The sequence below is a fragment of the Lethenteron reissneri genome, chromosome 3, assembly GCF_015708825.2.
Source record: "Lethenteron reissneri isolate LAM-NWPU_2019-01 chromosome 3, ASM1570882v1, whole genome shotgun sequence".
NCBI lineage: Eukaryota > Metazoa > Chordata > Hyperoartia > Petromyzontiformes > Petromyzontidae > Lethenteron > Lethenteron reissneri.
The window spans coordinates 10,376,800-10,391,031 of NC_083781.1; the positions used below are offsets into that span (position 1 = coordinate 10,376,800).

The 14,232-nt window shown below is 51.2% G+C and overlaps 1 protein-coding gene across 1 annotated transcript in view; it reads right to left on the minus strand.

Annotated features, from left to right (window-relative positions):
• LOC133347919 (cAMP-dependent protein kinase type I-beta regulatory subunit-like) overlaps nt 1-14,232 on the minus strand; it is a 39,095-nt gene that overhangs the window by 12,753 nt on the left and 12,110 nt on the right. The window contains exons 4-5 of the mRNA XM_061560664.1: nt 10,555-10,713; nt 4,082-4,142 (exon numbers count right to left, since the gene is read on the minus strand). Of these exons, the coding sequence (XP_061416648.1) occupies nt 4,082-4,142; nt 10,555-10,713 (220 nt within the window). The remainder of the gene's footprint in view (nt 1-4,081; nt 4,143-10,554; nt 10,714-14,232) is intronic.

The window sequence follows — 14,232 nt, forward strand, 5'->3', positions numbered from 1 at the left end:
GATAGTTACCGATTTGAAAAAAAATGAAATTCCGCGCGAATTTCTCTCTCGAGCGACCGGACTTTTTTGCGGGTGATGGCAACGAGCCCGAGGTCACAAACATTTCAGTTTCCCCGTAGAATCCTCCTCGCCTTGTATAGACAGTACATTCTCCTAAGGGTCTCATTTCCACACCCCACCGCCCGCCCGCCCGCCCGCCCCCCCCCAAAACACGACGACACACACTGTACAAGTACACGTCTAAGTTTCTCCAGGGGAATTGCGGATAACATACCATGCAATTCACAAACGGGTACGTCCAAAAAATCTGACCGGCAGACTTCAGATCGTTAAGCGAGCCAACGAACGGAACAAGCTCGCTCTCAAAGTTGACTTTGCTCTAAATAATTAATGTATCGCTGTGCTCGGCTGCATCACGATTAAAAAATGTCTAGCACCCCCCCCCTCCCGTTCCCACCCCCCCAACCCCCTTCTGCGGTACATTCGTCCCGGAAAGCGGAATAATTCCCGGGTCTGTTCTCACACAGACACGCACGCCCGCCCCCGCCCCCACCAAATCTCCTCTCTCCGCCGTTGTTCATCGCTGCTAATGAGACAGCAGCGGAGAGAGAGAGAGATCGCAAATCCTCGTGGCCGACTTGAGTTTGTTTTGTAACGCCCGCTCATTGTGCCAACGGACGGAGTACAGCTCAACTCTCGATTGTAGCGGGCAGGGGTGTCCCGGATAAAACGAAAACGCGCACACACACGTAAATAACGCAAAACACAAGTTGATTAGGCTAGCGATTGTTATTGATTACCGACATATAAGGGGTGGGGGGGGGGGGGGTGACAATGTAGGATAGGATGTCACCAGTTTTTTTTGTATCTTAAAAGTTATTGGGTTAGGTGCAGACGACATTGCGTCAAGGAATGGCCCCCCGAGAGGGTTAGAGGTCACACGATTACGATCAGCGAGGACCCTTCAATAGTCAGTTGGGCCAGATCAATTCCGCCAGATCAGTTAGTTGGGCCAGATCAACTGCTTCACGATTCAATGTACTGCTTTGACAACAATCGATTCGTCTGTTTGGCGATTCAATGCATTTGATTTGATAAGGAGCGGGCGATTAGATTTTTGTCATCAAACAGCGTTTGTTTTTTGTTTCGATTGTGAGCAACGAACGGGAGACAATTTTTAATCATTTTCTCTCGGACCGTTTAACGACGCTATTAATCACAGCTGAGGGACAATACTAAATGAACTCATTGCCCGTAAATCCTGCTTGCGAGGACAATAGAACTGACCAAAAAGGTAGCCCTCTGACCTCAATGCATTGTGGGTTGGAACGCTCACACCGTGGATGTCAGGATTCGAGCGACAATGCCGTCGCCACTCGCTGGGCCATTTCCAAGGACTTTAAGAGCCGTAGCGTTTCAAAAACAACAAAAACCTCTTCAACTCTTCACGGCACCTCGTCTAGATCGTGGGGCGCCGCGGAGATGTTAACTCCCTCGCCCGGTACGCAGGAGATGGTCGCGGGTTCGATCACAAACCCCGACGCCTGCTGCATATTTGGTAGTTTGCATGTTCCGTCTCCCGTGGTCCACCGGTTTCTACCCCCCCCCCCCCCCCCCCCCCCCCCCACATTTAGAATCAACGTCACACGTTTAGAGTATTTGGCCGCTTCAAATTTCCACACGACGATGAGCCACTTTGTTGAGCTATCATTTGCGACTGCCAGGTTCGCTTCTGACAAAGAGCTATGCAGCTCAGTGGGGCCTTACCCGGTTAAAAAAAATAAATTGTTCAGTTTAGTTGTAGAATATGGGTCGAGCATGTGCACCGAATCTTTCTACAATGTTTCGTTTGTACCCTTGTCTTGTTTGCACTGGTCTCGTCTGTCCCGTATAGATATTTTTTTTTCAGTCTTTCACACCGCCCGTTTTTAAGGGGACCGCGCCAATCCGGGTATTAAAATCCAAGCAGCGGCATCGTTACCAAGCGCACTGTTACGCAATTTGCTCATTTACATTTTTTTGTTTTAATCTCGGCGAAGCAATGATGACGACGTAAGAGATCTGTGGCAGAAAGATGTGGCACCACTTGAGCGTATTGGCACAAGACAGTGCAGAGTGTGGAAACAAATGACGAAATGTGAAGTGGACACCTACACGGAGTTGATTTGTGTGTGCAAACAGCGGAGTGACCAAGCTGAGACCATTTAACATGTTACCCATCGGAAGCCAAAAACCCACAACGTTACAGGGCCACCTCCCACGGAAAACTCTTATAACTTTCGATTTCAAGCTTTCGTGGCTGCAGGGATTCATATTCTTGGTTCTTTCGGTAAAGTCACGTAGAAGGGAAATCGAAACGTCGTGAGAATTAATTTGTTTTATTTTATTATTTCCCTTCTACGTGCCTCTTATAACTGTTTACATTGGGAAATCCGACAAGAAAACCACCGTCCAACTCCTCGCTCACGCAGGCATTTCTGTTTGCACGGCCACGATTTGATTCCAGGAATTAATGTCCGAGTGTGTAGGAAAACGTCCGTCTGGGATGGCATTGCAAATTCAGACGATACAGGATGGGAGGAGATGGCGAGGGAGGGAGGTGGGGGGAGGGAGATGGTGGAACGTGCGGTGGGCACGGGAATGCCTCCTCCGACCTCCTGTGCACATCTCACGCGCTCGTGCGATGAAGCGACCGCACAAGAATGGCCGTGTTTCATTAGCGCTCAGCTCGCTGAGGACTGCGTGTGTGTGTGCGTGTGCGTGCGCACGTCTGGGCAAGCCCAACGTTGGGAGTGGTCGTCGAAGAAAGGGAACGCCCAAGAGGACGTTCACCGCGGAGACGGAGTGATGAAACCGTGCGACAGTGCGTGTGGCCACTAAATGGATTCCTACATCGCAGAACTGTGGGAGATGGTGCCGGCTGAAATATCTTCCTGCTCAAGTACCCGTCACAGTCCTAAGCCAAGTGTAAATTCCACATTCCCATGCTGGGGGTAAAATTATATGTATATAAATAATACGGGACAAATACATGGCTCCACAAAGTAATTATGATTAACTTCTCACGAAGCCGAACTTTTTATTTATAACGACTCCCACAAGCATGCCAGGCCAAGGTTTCAGGTGCTCTGCCCCCCGCAGCCACGGGAATAAACCCCAATAGGCAAAGAGGCAGCGTGATACATTCTTCATTACTCCGACAAAAGCCAGTTGCCCCAAAGAACATTAAAGTACAAGCCTTTTGCCCGTCCAAGGACGGGAGAATTGCAGTAAATCTGAAACTTGCGAGCGAAAGGCAGACCACCACGTGATATATTCATTGCATCAATTCGCGTGCAATTTGTAAGGGCGCGGTGACACAGACATATTTCATTTAAAGGGTTATAATCCCTTGTTCATCAAGACGTCCTTTTTACTTTGATGTCTCAACAGCGTGACGGAGATCGCGTGACGTGAGGGTTCTGCCTTTGTCGTGAGGGTTGTGAGTTGACGCCGAGGAGGGGAGAGGAGGTGCCTCGCCCCCCCCCCATGTGGAGTGACGTCAGCCGCTAATTATTATTATTTATTAAAGTCAGCCCTGGTGAGTTTGAGCGCGCGCGCGCGCGCGTCTGGACGCCCGGCGCTGCGAGAGCGGGAGAGCTTCTAAATGTTTAGTCTCGAGCACAAGTCACTTTGGGCTTCACGTCAAAACACATTCGCCGGTCCAAGATGACGCGTGCCAAAAGTGTCACGAGTTGAAATTACACGCGCGGGAGACAAGATTCCTGTTCCGATTCGCCCCGACAGCGGCAGCAGTTGTATTCTTAGCGGCGGCACGGCCCCGGAGTTGGTGTCTCTAACGCGGCTCGGCACATGCCTTGAGCCGCTCGGCCGTGGCGTGCTGCCCAAGGCTCAGCTCACGAGAAATCCTGAGCGCAGCTCGGTACAACGCCCTGAGCCGGCTGCAGTTAAGCGAGCGACTTTTTGAGCCGGCTCGTTTGAAACAGAACTGAGGCCAAGCCCGGCGTTGAATTAATGGCGCCAGACGTGACAAACGGCGGCCGCCGAGAGGGGAGGGGGGGGGTGTTGGTATGAAACTCACCGAGGATGGAGACCTTGCTGAGGAACTCTTCGTACATCTTCCTCTTCCTCAGCGTGCTGCCCTGTGGGCCGGCAAAGCCAAGCGTGCGAGGGGTTACTCACGGGACAAAGATCCCCCATGTAGCCTTAAGACTGTAGGGGCAAGTGCTGTTAGCGAGCACCTATGAAGGCCGTGGAACGGTACACGAGGGGGTGGGTGGCCAGCACCACGCCCGACCGCCTTTGTCTCCCAAGTGGCAATGTTTACACACCGCACCAGGTACTCATTTGAGGCTGAGTCCACCTAGGGGAGGCCCGGGACCGGTTCAGATAATCGTCACTGGTGTTGGCCGTGAGCGAGAATCGAACCCGTGTCGCCGGGTTCATAGCGCAGCGCGCTAACCACTACACTACCGCTCCCCACTACGGGACACACACACACGAGTGAGCGAGCGTGCGTGCTCGAGACGCAAAAGCAGCAAGTCTGGTGCTTGTGCCCGGTTAGGAGCACCACGAGGCCATGTGAAGTGTCGAAGGCTCGCTGCTCCTCCCAGCTCCCAGGTCACGGGACAGACCCAGGTGCCATGTGTTGGCTAAGACGACCAGCAGATGCACCACCTGTGTTCCCCACTGTGCCAATTTGCTGCCTTTTCGCTCCTCTGCCCTCCGTTGTTGATGGAGGACAATTGCCCTCAACTGCCCAGTAGCGTTGTTCACGAACCTCCTCCCCCAGAGGACACCACTGGGACCAGCTTTCGGTAAATCCACTTATCCTCCGGTACCACACCAGTCCATCTCTTCACCAGCCCATGCCGCGGCCGTTTAGTCCCCTCTATCCCGCCAAACAGAAGCTGCTTGGGCATGCGGTGGATGGGCATGCAGGCTACATGACCCAGTCAACGCAGTCTTGACTGCAAGAGAAGCTCACTGATGACTGTACCCAGATCTTTCAAGGATTTGTGAGCTCCTCACACAATCCAGTCTGGTTAAACCCAGCATGGAGCATAGGTAAGCCAGACACACACACACACAGAGGAAGGTATGCACAACAGAAGCCACCAGTGTGAAGATACCTACAGATGTAGGTGTGCAAGCGTTCAGATGCTTATGGATACACACTTACACATGCACACGCGTCCACGTATGCATTGACACGCGCAAGTACACACCTCGTAAAAATTTGTCCACAATCTTGCAAAAGATTTCCCGTGTAGCCTTGACAGACCGTTGGGGCAAGTGCCGTTTAGCGAGCAACTATGCAGGCCTGAACGGCACATCGGCACATGAGGGGGGGGGGGTGGCCAGCACCACGCCCGGTCGCCTTTGTCTCCCCAGTGGCGATATATACACATAGCATCAGGTACTCGTTTGAGGCTGAGTCGACCTAGGGGAGGCCCAGGACCGGTTCAGATAATCGTCACTGGTATTGGCCGTGAGCGGGAAATGAACTCAGGTCACTGGGTTCATAGCGCAGCACGCCAACCGCTTCACTACCGCTCCCCACAATTGCGCACACGCACACACGCGAAGGCACATGTGCATGCACATGTGACACGGGGAAGTACAAGCCACACCAACCACCAACTATGCACATGTACAAAGGTCCCCCGTGTAGCCCAACAGGCTGTTGGGGCAAGTGCTATTTTCGAGACCCAATAAAGGCCGTCACGGCATTTAAAGGTGGCGGTGTGTGACCAGTACCATGTCCAACCATCTTTGTTTCCCCAGTTCGCAGCGTGCTCACCAATGTGCCACCACTCACACGACAAAGACAAAAATCCCCTGTACAGCCTGAACATACTTTTGGGGCAAGTGCTGTAAGCGAGCACCTATGAAGGTCTGCCATGGTACACGAGGGGGTGGGTGGGTGGCCAAGCAAGACGCCCGGCCACCTTTGTCTACTTAGTGGCGATGTTTACACACCGCAAAAGGTACTCAATTGAGTCTGAATAGACCTAGGGGAGGCCCAGGACCGGTTCAAATATTCGTCACTGGTGTTGACCGTGAGCGGGAAATGAACCCGCAGCATCGCTGGGTTCGTAGTGCAGTACACCAACCGCTATACTACCACTCCCCACACTCGCACAACTCGCACACACACACACACCACTCGCACACACACGAAGCGCACACACACACCACTCGCACACACACGAAGCGCACACACACAAACACAACAGAGAAGAGAGGAACAAAAGTGACACAGGAATGAACAGACGCACCACACACACACACACGTATACGCTATTAGCCACCAATGACCAAACCATTTGTTTTCCCAGGTCCACAGTGCCATGTTTACATACACTGGAGGCCACTAATGGGTTTCCTATACCGCAGTGCTGCCAAATTCCACAGCCCGTGCAACCCACGACAGGTTACGGGGCAGGAGTCAAATCAAATCCCGCAAGAAACTGCAGCCTCAGTCGACGCTTGCTCGGTTTTTTTTCCTTTCCGGGGGATGAAAAGCAGCTCTCCTGCCCATTATTTATTTTAGTTAAGTGTGTTAGTGTTTGTCATCTAATACCGGTGATTATTCCAAAGAAAACAACGTTTTCTGGTTACATGCAGCAAAGGCGGCCGTTCCGTAAAAAAAAAAAAACGAGTCCACGGGCTCAGGTTGGCTGGGGTCTGAGCCGGCTGGGATTCCACCAAAGGGGCACCACGGTGGTGAGATGTTAACTACCTCGCCTGGTATACGGCAGGTCGTGCGTTCGATCCCGACCCTGAAGCCTGTTGAATATTTCGAGTTTGCGGTGTCTCTCTCCCCCGTGGTCGCGTGGATTTTTCTCCGGGTCCTCCGGTTTTTCCCTCCACATTTAGAATCAACATGCGTTTGGAGTTGGTATAAATTTCTACGTGACAAGCCACTACGTTGAGCTATGATTTGTGGTGAGGTTGCTTCTGAAAAAAGGAGCTAAAAAAATAGTTTTAGCGTAAGTTACAAAAAGTAGGTAACTCTCTCTCTGATCCGCCACATCGCCACTGGCCAACAGGCCAGGCGGCCTCCCGTGTGAAAACCAAAACTTTAGCGAGCGTTCGTTGCGGGAGAAGAGCGCGTACGGTCAGGTTTTCAATGGCGCTACCCGGTGGGGATAGCGCGTCGCTCTGCGAACCCGGCAACGTGGGTTCCAATCCCATGCCACGGCTAACATCGGTGGCTAACCCTGTAATCGTCCCCCCCATTCTATTCACCATGTGTCTTAGTACTGCGGATGACACCTTCAGAATGCATGTGAACCCTCCTGCCTACGGTGGCTGGGCATGGTCGGTTAGATGCAGGCAGGGTTGGTGGACCATGCAAAGCACGCAAGTCTCACTCATGTGAAGTGAGTCCACAGTGCAAGAGATGCCATGGCAGCACGTGGGGTTCATGGCCTGTCCGCAGATATTTTACTAAACCCTGGAGGAATGGGGGATCGGATAGAAGGGGTGGTCTCTGACGAGCGAGAAAAACGGAGGACGTCCATCCGCGGACATGGAGCGATGAAATCTGCTCGTCCGCAGGAGGTGCTCGGCGGTTTGTTACATCACAGGAGAGCAGGAGATGGCGGCGGTGGCTTGGAGAGGCCTTCGATCAGCAACCGTTAAGATAAATCGTGGATCTTGATGCTTATTCATGGCTGGTGATTTTGCGGAATGAAGAACGAAACTTGACATGAGCCACAGGAGCTGAATCCACAACCTCACAAAGGTGAGCCCCAATTCGCTAGTAACTGAGCGGTGAGTGAGCCAAGTAAAGTGTGAAGTGTGGCAACGGGATCATGGGATTTATTTACAACGACCAACAATAACCGGCCATAACCGCACCTGCTGTGGGAGACTTTTAAAGCCCTGTTTGTTCGTGGCTTTGCTGGCACTGATTGGAGCCCTGGGATATCCTCGAAAGGCTATAAAGAGTATACAAATGGCTCAGCAGAAATCTGGCCCATGCACTGCAGATAAACCCATAAAGTGGTAACATTCCGATCTATCTGGTGAGCCCTTCTGCCCGATAGGCAGCTTGCTACAGCAGGTGACAGCCAGAGTTTAATAAGTGGACAAATACCATTACAGCTCTAAATCTTCACCGGAGTATGTTTTAGCCGGGCAAATATTTTTCCTGCAATCTGCGAAAAACTGTCAATAGGCAGGAGCAGGGGAGGGGTGGCGGGTGGTGGTGGTGGTGGTGAGATTATGGCCGTGCGTGCGTGTGCATTGCGTACACACACACACACAGGAGAGTATGTCAAGCAAACTGAGAAAGTTCCGGGCGACTTTTTAATTTTCAGGAAATATCGGATGTACTTCGCAAGCCCCCCCCCCCCCGCCCGCCCCCTCTGCTTTAAGCGAACATCGCACCGCCAAACTCCTGCCGATGGACGGCCGTTTGGGCTTGATGGTGGTGGCAGTGGCTTACAAACCAACAGCTCGTGGCGAGATTATATAACCAGCAACTTCTGCACAGAGCTCACGGTTTGACAGCTCACGTCTTAATCCTTTTCATTTTTTTTTTTTCCCCTCGAAATTTTTCGTCAAATTGCCCTGTCGGTGTCCTGGCACGAGATGAATATTTGTCCACGCAGATTCTTACACGCCACAAAAAAAAACTTTCAAAAATGTTTCATGTGGACAGAGAGATATATAAAGTTGACATTGCCTGCTTATCAATTTTGTTATTTTCTCCACAATGACGCTAATGATTTGTCTTGTCTCGTCTCACAGAGCATGTGGTTATATCCTAGAACTACTTTCGAGATGTCTTCAAGTGATCTGTCACCCTACGCTCGGGGCAGTAGCACTTTCCACAAGCCACACGAGAGACAAAATCAACTCACGTGACAGCAAAACTAACATCTGTGGTTTTGCGTCGCTCCGAAGATTCTTCCAAATTAAAAGCGAAAAAACAAAACCCATTTATCACCGTTGGTGATTGGGCCATGCTCCATCAACTCGCTACAATTGAGAACTCAATCTGTGGTCGAAACCCAGAACTGAATCAAGGCGGTGCGGTGGTGGGGGGGACTCAATTGATGTAAACTTTGACCAGCCCCGACTGGACATCTGCGAAAAAGAGCTTTACCGATCACGGGATTCCTCCTGTAGTATGAACAAAATATTCCGATTCTTCGGATGCCGACTCTGACCTCCAGGCCACCCGGTCACACACCTTAATCTCATCCTGCGAGCCAATGCAGAACACGGCTCAAGGCATGCGCTGTAGCCGTGAATGCGTTTGCCGCAAGCCCGGCAGGGGAGTGGCGTGATACAGGAGCCCATTATGCAGTTGGGTAACACAAGCAGGCTGTGCGACGGTGGAAGAAGAGGTCGTAGAAGCGGAGCGGAGGGGGTTTGGGGTGGGGTGCGTGAGAGGCTGGCTGGCTTACGGAGGCGATGGCCAGGATCATTTATGAAAGGGTTGCGCGTGCGCGCGCACAAGGGGCGCACGCTTCGTCGTGAGAGACGGCCGACGAACGGATGCCACCACCGCCGCCGGTGGCGCAACGCGCACACACGTGCGTTAGCAGCGCACGCAAAAACAGGAAGGGTTTATTTGTTTTGGGAAGGGAGGTGGCGATTTGTGGTGAATGCAAGCCTTCTACCGGCTGACCCCTGCCTACCCCCTCCTCCGTCATATATTCAGAAGAGCCATCATCGCGCGGCGTTAATATGAGCACGTACGGCGAGGTGGCGGCTAAGTGGTGCGCGATCCATACGTGCATATGCCAGTGATGCAGAGCTATGGGAAGCGAGACCAAGGTGGCACATCGAGGCCAATGCCGATGATGCAAACCACTCCAGGCCGCCGCTTGCTTTCTCTCCGCTTGTGGTGGGGCGTGAGATGGCGACACAGCAAGTGGGATTGTGAACCCATCCGTGGGGACCCTCTGAAGCGCCATCTCCTTGTGTGGCGAGCGCGATTCTCTGGATGGTCCCATTGTCACCCACACGATGCAAAATGCTCATTAAAATGGAAAGCCTTCAAACGTCCGAATGCAGGACTTTCTTGAAAATAGTATTGAGACTCATCGACACTTTCTTTGGTACTTGCTTAAATACCTCACAATTATTATCGCACCCAATGCAAAGCTGCCCGGCATGAAGGGCGAGGGTGGCGACATGGCAAGGCACTGCCAGGAGTGTAAAAAACTCAATCCACATGGAGCGTTTTTTACGGGGCGACTGGCACTCATCATTGCCACCTGAATGAACCAGCGGTTCCCTAAGATCGCCGGCCAAAGCTTCTTAGCGAGCCAACCAGAAGCAACGGAGGCAAAAGCGAATCGCGATGTCTTTCCCGCGTTGTCACTTCCAGTGATATCACTGTGCCTGGTCCTAGTGAAATGGATCATAAGGCTGTGCAGAATGGCATCGCCCTCTCACCAGGCCTCTCGCCAGGCCTGTCGCCAGGCCTGTCGCCTGTCCACTCGCCAGGCCTCTCGCCAGCCCTCTCAAGGGCCCGATCACCGGCCCTCAAACCAGGCTTATCACCAGGTCTCCCATCAGGCCTCTTACCATGAGGATGCGGCGATAGCTGTCGCGGTCAATGCCCCACAGCTTGAGGTCAGTCTTGGCCTTGACGGTGGCGGCGCGGGGCGTGCCGTAGATGAGCGCCAGCTCGCCGAAGCTGCCGCCCTCGCCGATGCTCGTCACCAGCTCGGCATTCACGTACACCTGTCGGGTACCGGTGGTGAACGAGGGGGGAGATGAGAGAGAGAGGAGGGAGAGAGGAGGGATAGGAAGATTAGGAGATGTGGAAGGAGGGTGAGGAGAGGCATTGATAAGATGATGATAAGATGGAGGATGAGGAGGGGAATGAGGAAGAAAAGGAGGGAGAGGGAAAGGAAGAGAATGAGAAGTAGGAGGGAATGGAGGAAGAGAAAAGCGATTGGGGAATGAAAATGAGAAGGGACAGAGGTAAGGAGTGGTGGAAGATGAATCGAAGGAAGGGACGAAGAGACGCAGGATGATGACGAGGAAGGCGAAGCAATGAGCACCATTGATTCACTTCAACCTCAGAAACGCAGACAATATTTACTGAAATGTATCAGACATAATAACATGATAATGCTCTCTATATTTAAAAAGGTGTGACATCAGGAACTTCCTACACTTTCCGTGAAAAATGGCTTTTATTCCTGGGATACGTACCTTTTTGGTGATACAGAGACATGCGTAACATTCCTACCACTAATTCTCACATTCTCTCCCTAACATGAGTTATGATTCCATCTTTCGGCCCTAGGATAATATTTGTGAAATACCAATCATCCAACCCCCCCCCCCCCCCCCCCCCCATTATGCTACTTTTATGCTTCCATCAGCTTGTTCTGACATCTTAAACCATCTTTCGTGCTTCGACAATTTCACTTCTCAAAGCTTTTCAAAATTGTCTCACAGCATTCTGTGGATTCTAACTTTTGTGTGACATTCGTAGCCGGGCGGTGGTGGCGGCGGCTATGCACGTGGCCTGTAATCCAGCACTTGTCGAGAAAGCGAGGGTTGTTGGTTGATCACAGAAACACTCTCAAATTCCCTTCCCCGTGGGCATTGAGGAGGTGCTTGTCCCGTCGCATGCGTGAGCTTTCACCGGGCACTCCGCTTTCTTCCCACGTGTAAAACACATTCGCATTTATTTGCCGGTCACATCCCCAATGTACAGAGGACCGCAGAGCTTAAGACAATTGCTAGCGCCGGCTTTATCGCGTGGCTGCCCCCCCCCCCCGCCCTTCCCCCGCTTGCCTGCGATTCCCCACGCCTCTCGCTTCGAGAGTGAACAAATACTATGCGGCGCGATGCAAGTGGATATTCTGATTCAATATTATTCTTTTCATCACTTTTATTATCTCTCCTCTAAATGTATTTTTTTTTTCATTCAAGTAAAAATTCCAGCACTGAGAATTGACTGCATTAGTTTGGCTGCCATGCAGCGAAAAATTATCTGTGCAGGGGACATGGTAAATTACAGTGTCCGCTAAAAGGTGGTGAAAACTCTTCGGATCTCAGACGCAGTGCCGCGACACCACATTCCACGGGCCGTTCTCGAACGGGCGACTGCCCCGCTGTTCGAGCGCGAGCTCCAAGCGGAACATGTTTCTTCCCCCGTGACGTTGCGACACCCACGGTGTCGATTTGAGCAACAAAAAACAGAGGGAGGAAAAAATGGGACTCCTTAAAAAAGTTGCGTGTGAAGAAAGCACGGGTTGCGCGTCTTCTAATAAATTATTGATTCACACACCTTCACGTTTTTCCTCCGAAGCACGAGCCGTATGGGCCCTATTGACTTAACCTCTGAAGGCACTTATTAACAAGTGTGTGGTATTTGGAGCTGTATCAGCATTTAAATAAGGGGACTCACCGAGTTGAACGAAAGTACACTTTAAACCGAAAGAAACCGCTGGATCACTCAAGCATGACTTAATTCATTCCACTGGCATTATACTCTATCATCATCACCATCATCTTCAATTTCACTAGCTTTGGTAAATCCACTGCTGGATGACGGCCTAAACCCAAGCCGCCACAACCTCTCAACAATCCTGCGATGAAACAATCCACACACGGTCTTCAAATAAAATGATGTTGGTGACGCTGCTGCATTGACAAGCACAGCGAACCAAAAAAGAAAACACATCCGTTGATAACACTGTGGCCTGAAAAGGAAAAACATATCAGAGGTGACGTTCCAGCCAATTGTTCTGTTTCATAGCACCATGAATAAGGGTCGTTGCCCGAAACATCGCCTGTTAAAATATTTTTTTCCTTTCAATCCCACGGTGGTATTGACGAATGTGTTGGGTGCACAGTACTCAAGCGATCAGTGGCAAATAAGAGGAAAGAATGCGCCCGCGAGGATGATGACCAAGCCTAGCGGTCGATTGGCGACGTCAATCCGTGCGCACGAGGAGCGAGGCGGCTCGCGCCGGCGCAAGGAACTCGAGCGACGGACGTCAGCGTTTGGGAGGCCTTCATCCAGCAGTGGACAAAGTCTGATGACGATGGTGACGATAACGACCAAGTGACTCGCAGAGCGGTGGTGGTGGTGGTGGTGCACGGCCACATCCGAAAGGCTCGGTGGTGGGGTTGTTGGATGACGGAAAGATGGAGATCATCAATTGCATGCGACACACAGCCGCGTGGCAGTGGAGTAACAAGGTTGTCGAGGGACCTGCCACGAGTATTTTTCCACCGAAATTATATTTAAAAAATTCCTTTCTCTGGGCACTCAGCTTTCTCTTACACAACACAAAATGAGGACTAAAAAAAACCACGCGCGCACGGATCACGACGTAACGCTTTCTGGCGCGCGTCCTTTCTTCGAAAGGAGTACATTGTGGCGGCGGCGCGGGAGACGATGCCGGCAGCCTTTTGCCCTGTTCTGTGTCTCGAAGAATTTGGAAAAAGTGAGAACATTTGTTCTTACGCACTTTTACCAGTTCAGTCCATCACGAATATGCATTGATCCCACATTGATCACACATTGATCGCACATTGATCCCACATTGATCACACATTGATCACACATTGATCCCACATTGATCCCACATTGATCACACATTGATCCCACATTGATCCCACATTGATCCCACATTGATCCCACATTGATCACACATTGAAGTAGGCTCTCTGAAACACCGCTTTTGAGTCTGTTGCAGAACGGGCTCATACTCAGGGATGGATCCCCAAACGTAAGCTGGTACCACACCTTTGTTCAATTCGATTTGGCCGGGTTTTCGAGAGGGAAAGTTCCTCGTTCAGCATGGTAACTTTATACTAAAGTTTTCTTCAAATTGGATTGTCTTTACGAGAGTTAGCGGGGCTTCCACCACCCACGATCCTGTCCACCTACCACAAACCCCCTCTCATCGCCACCCCACCCCACTACCAAAAACCGTTAGGGATGGATGGACAGAGTGCTTTCAAATTTGGATTGAAAAACGTTAAATACGAGATGGTGGGCCACACAAATCCAGACATGGTGGGTGTAATTGAAAATCGTGCGTCCATTATAAAAAATACAAGCTTAAGCACTGTTACACGATATAGCTGCAGGGCATAAGAAGTACTATCTGCACCACTTGGATGGCAATTATAGATGGCATCTGGTATATCCAAAATAATTGAGGGATTACACAGCTTTAAAACGTTTAAGACACACCTGCAGAAACAACACTTGCCCGTAATTATTAACGT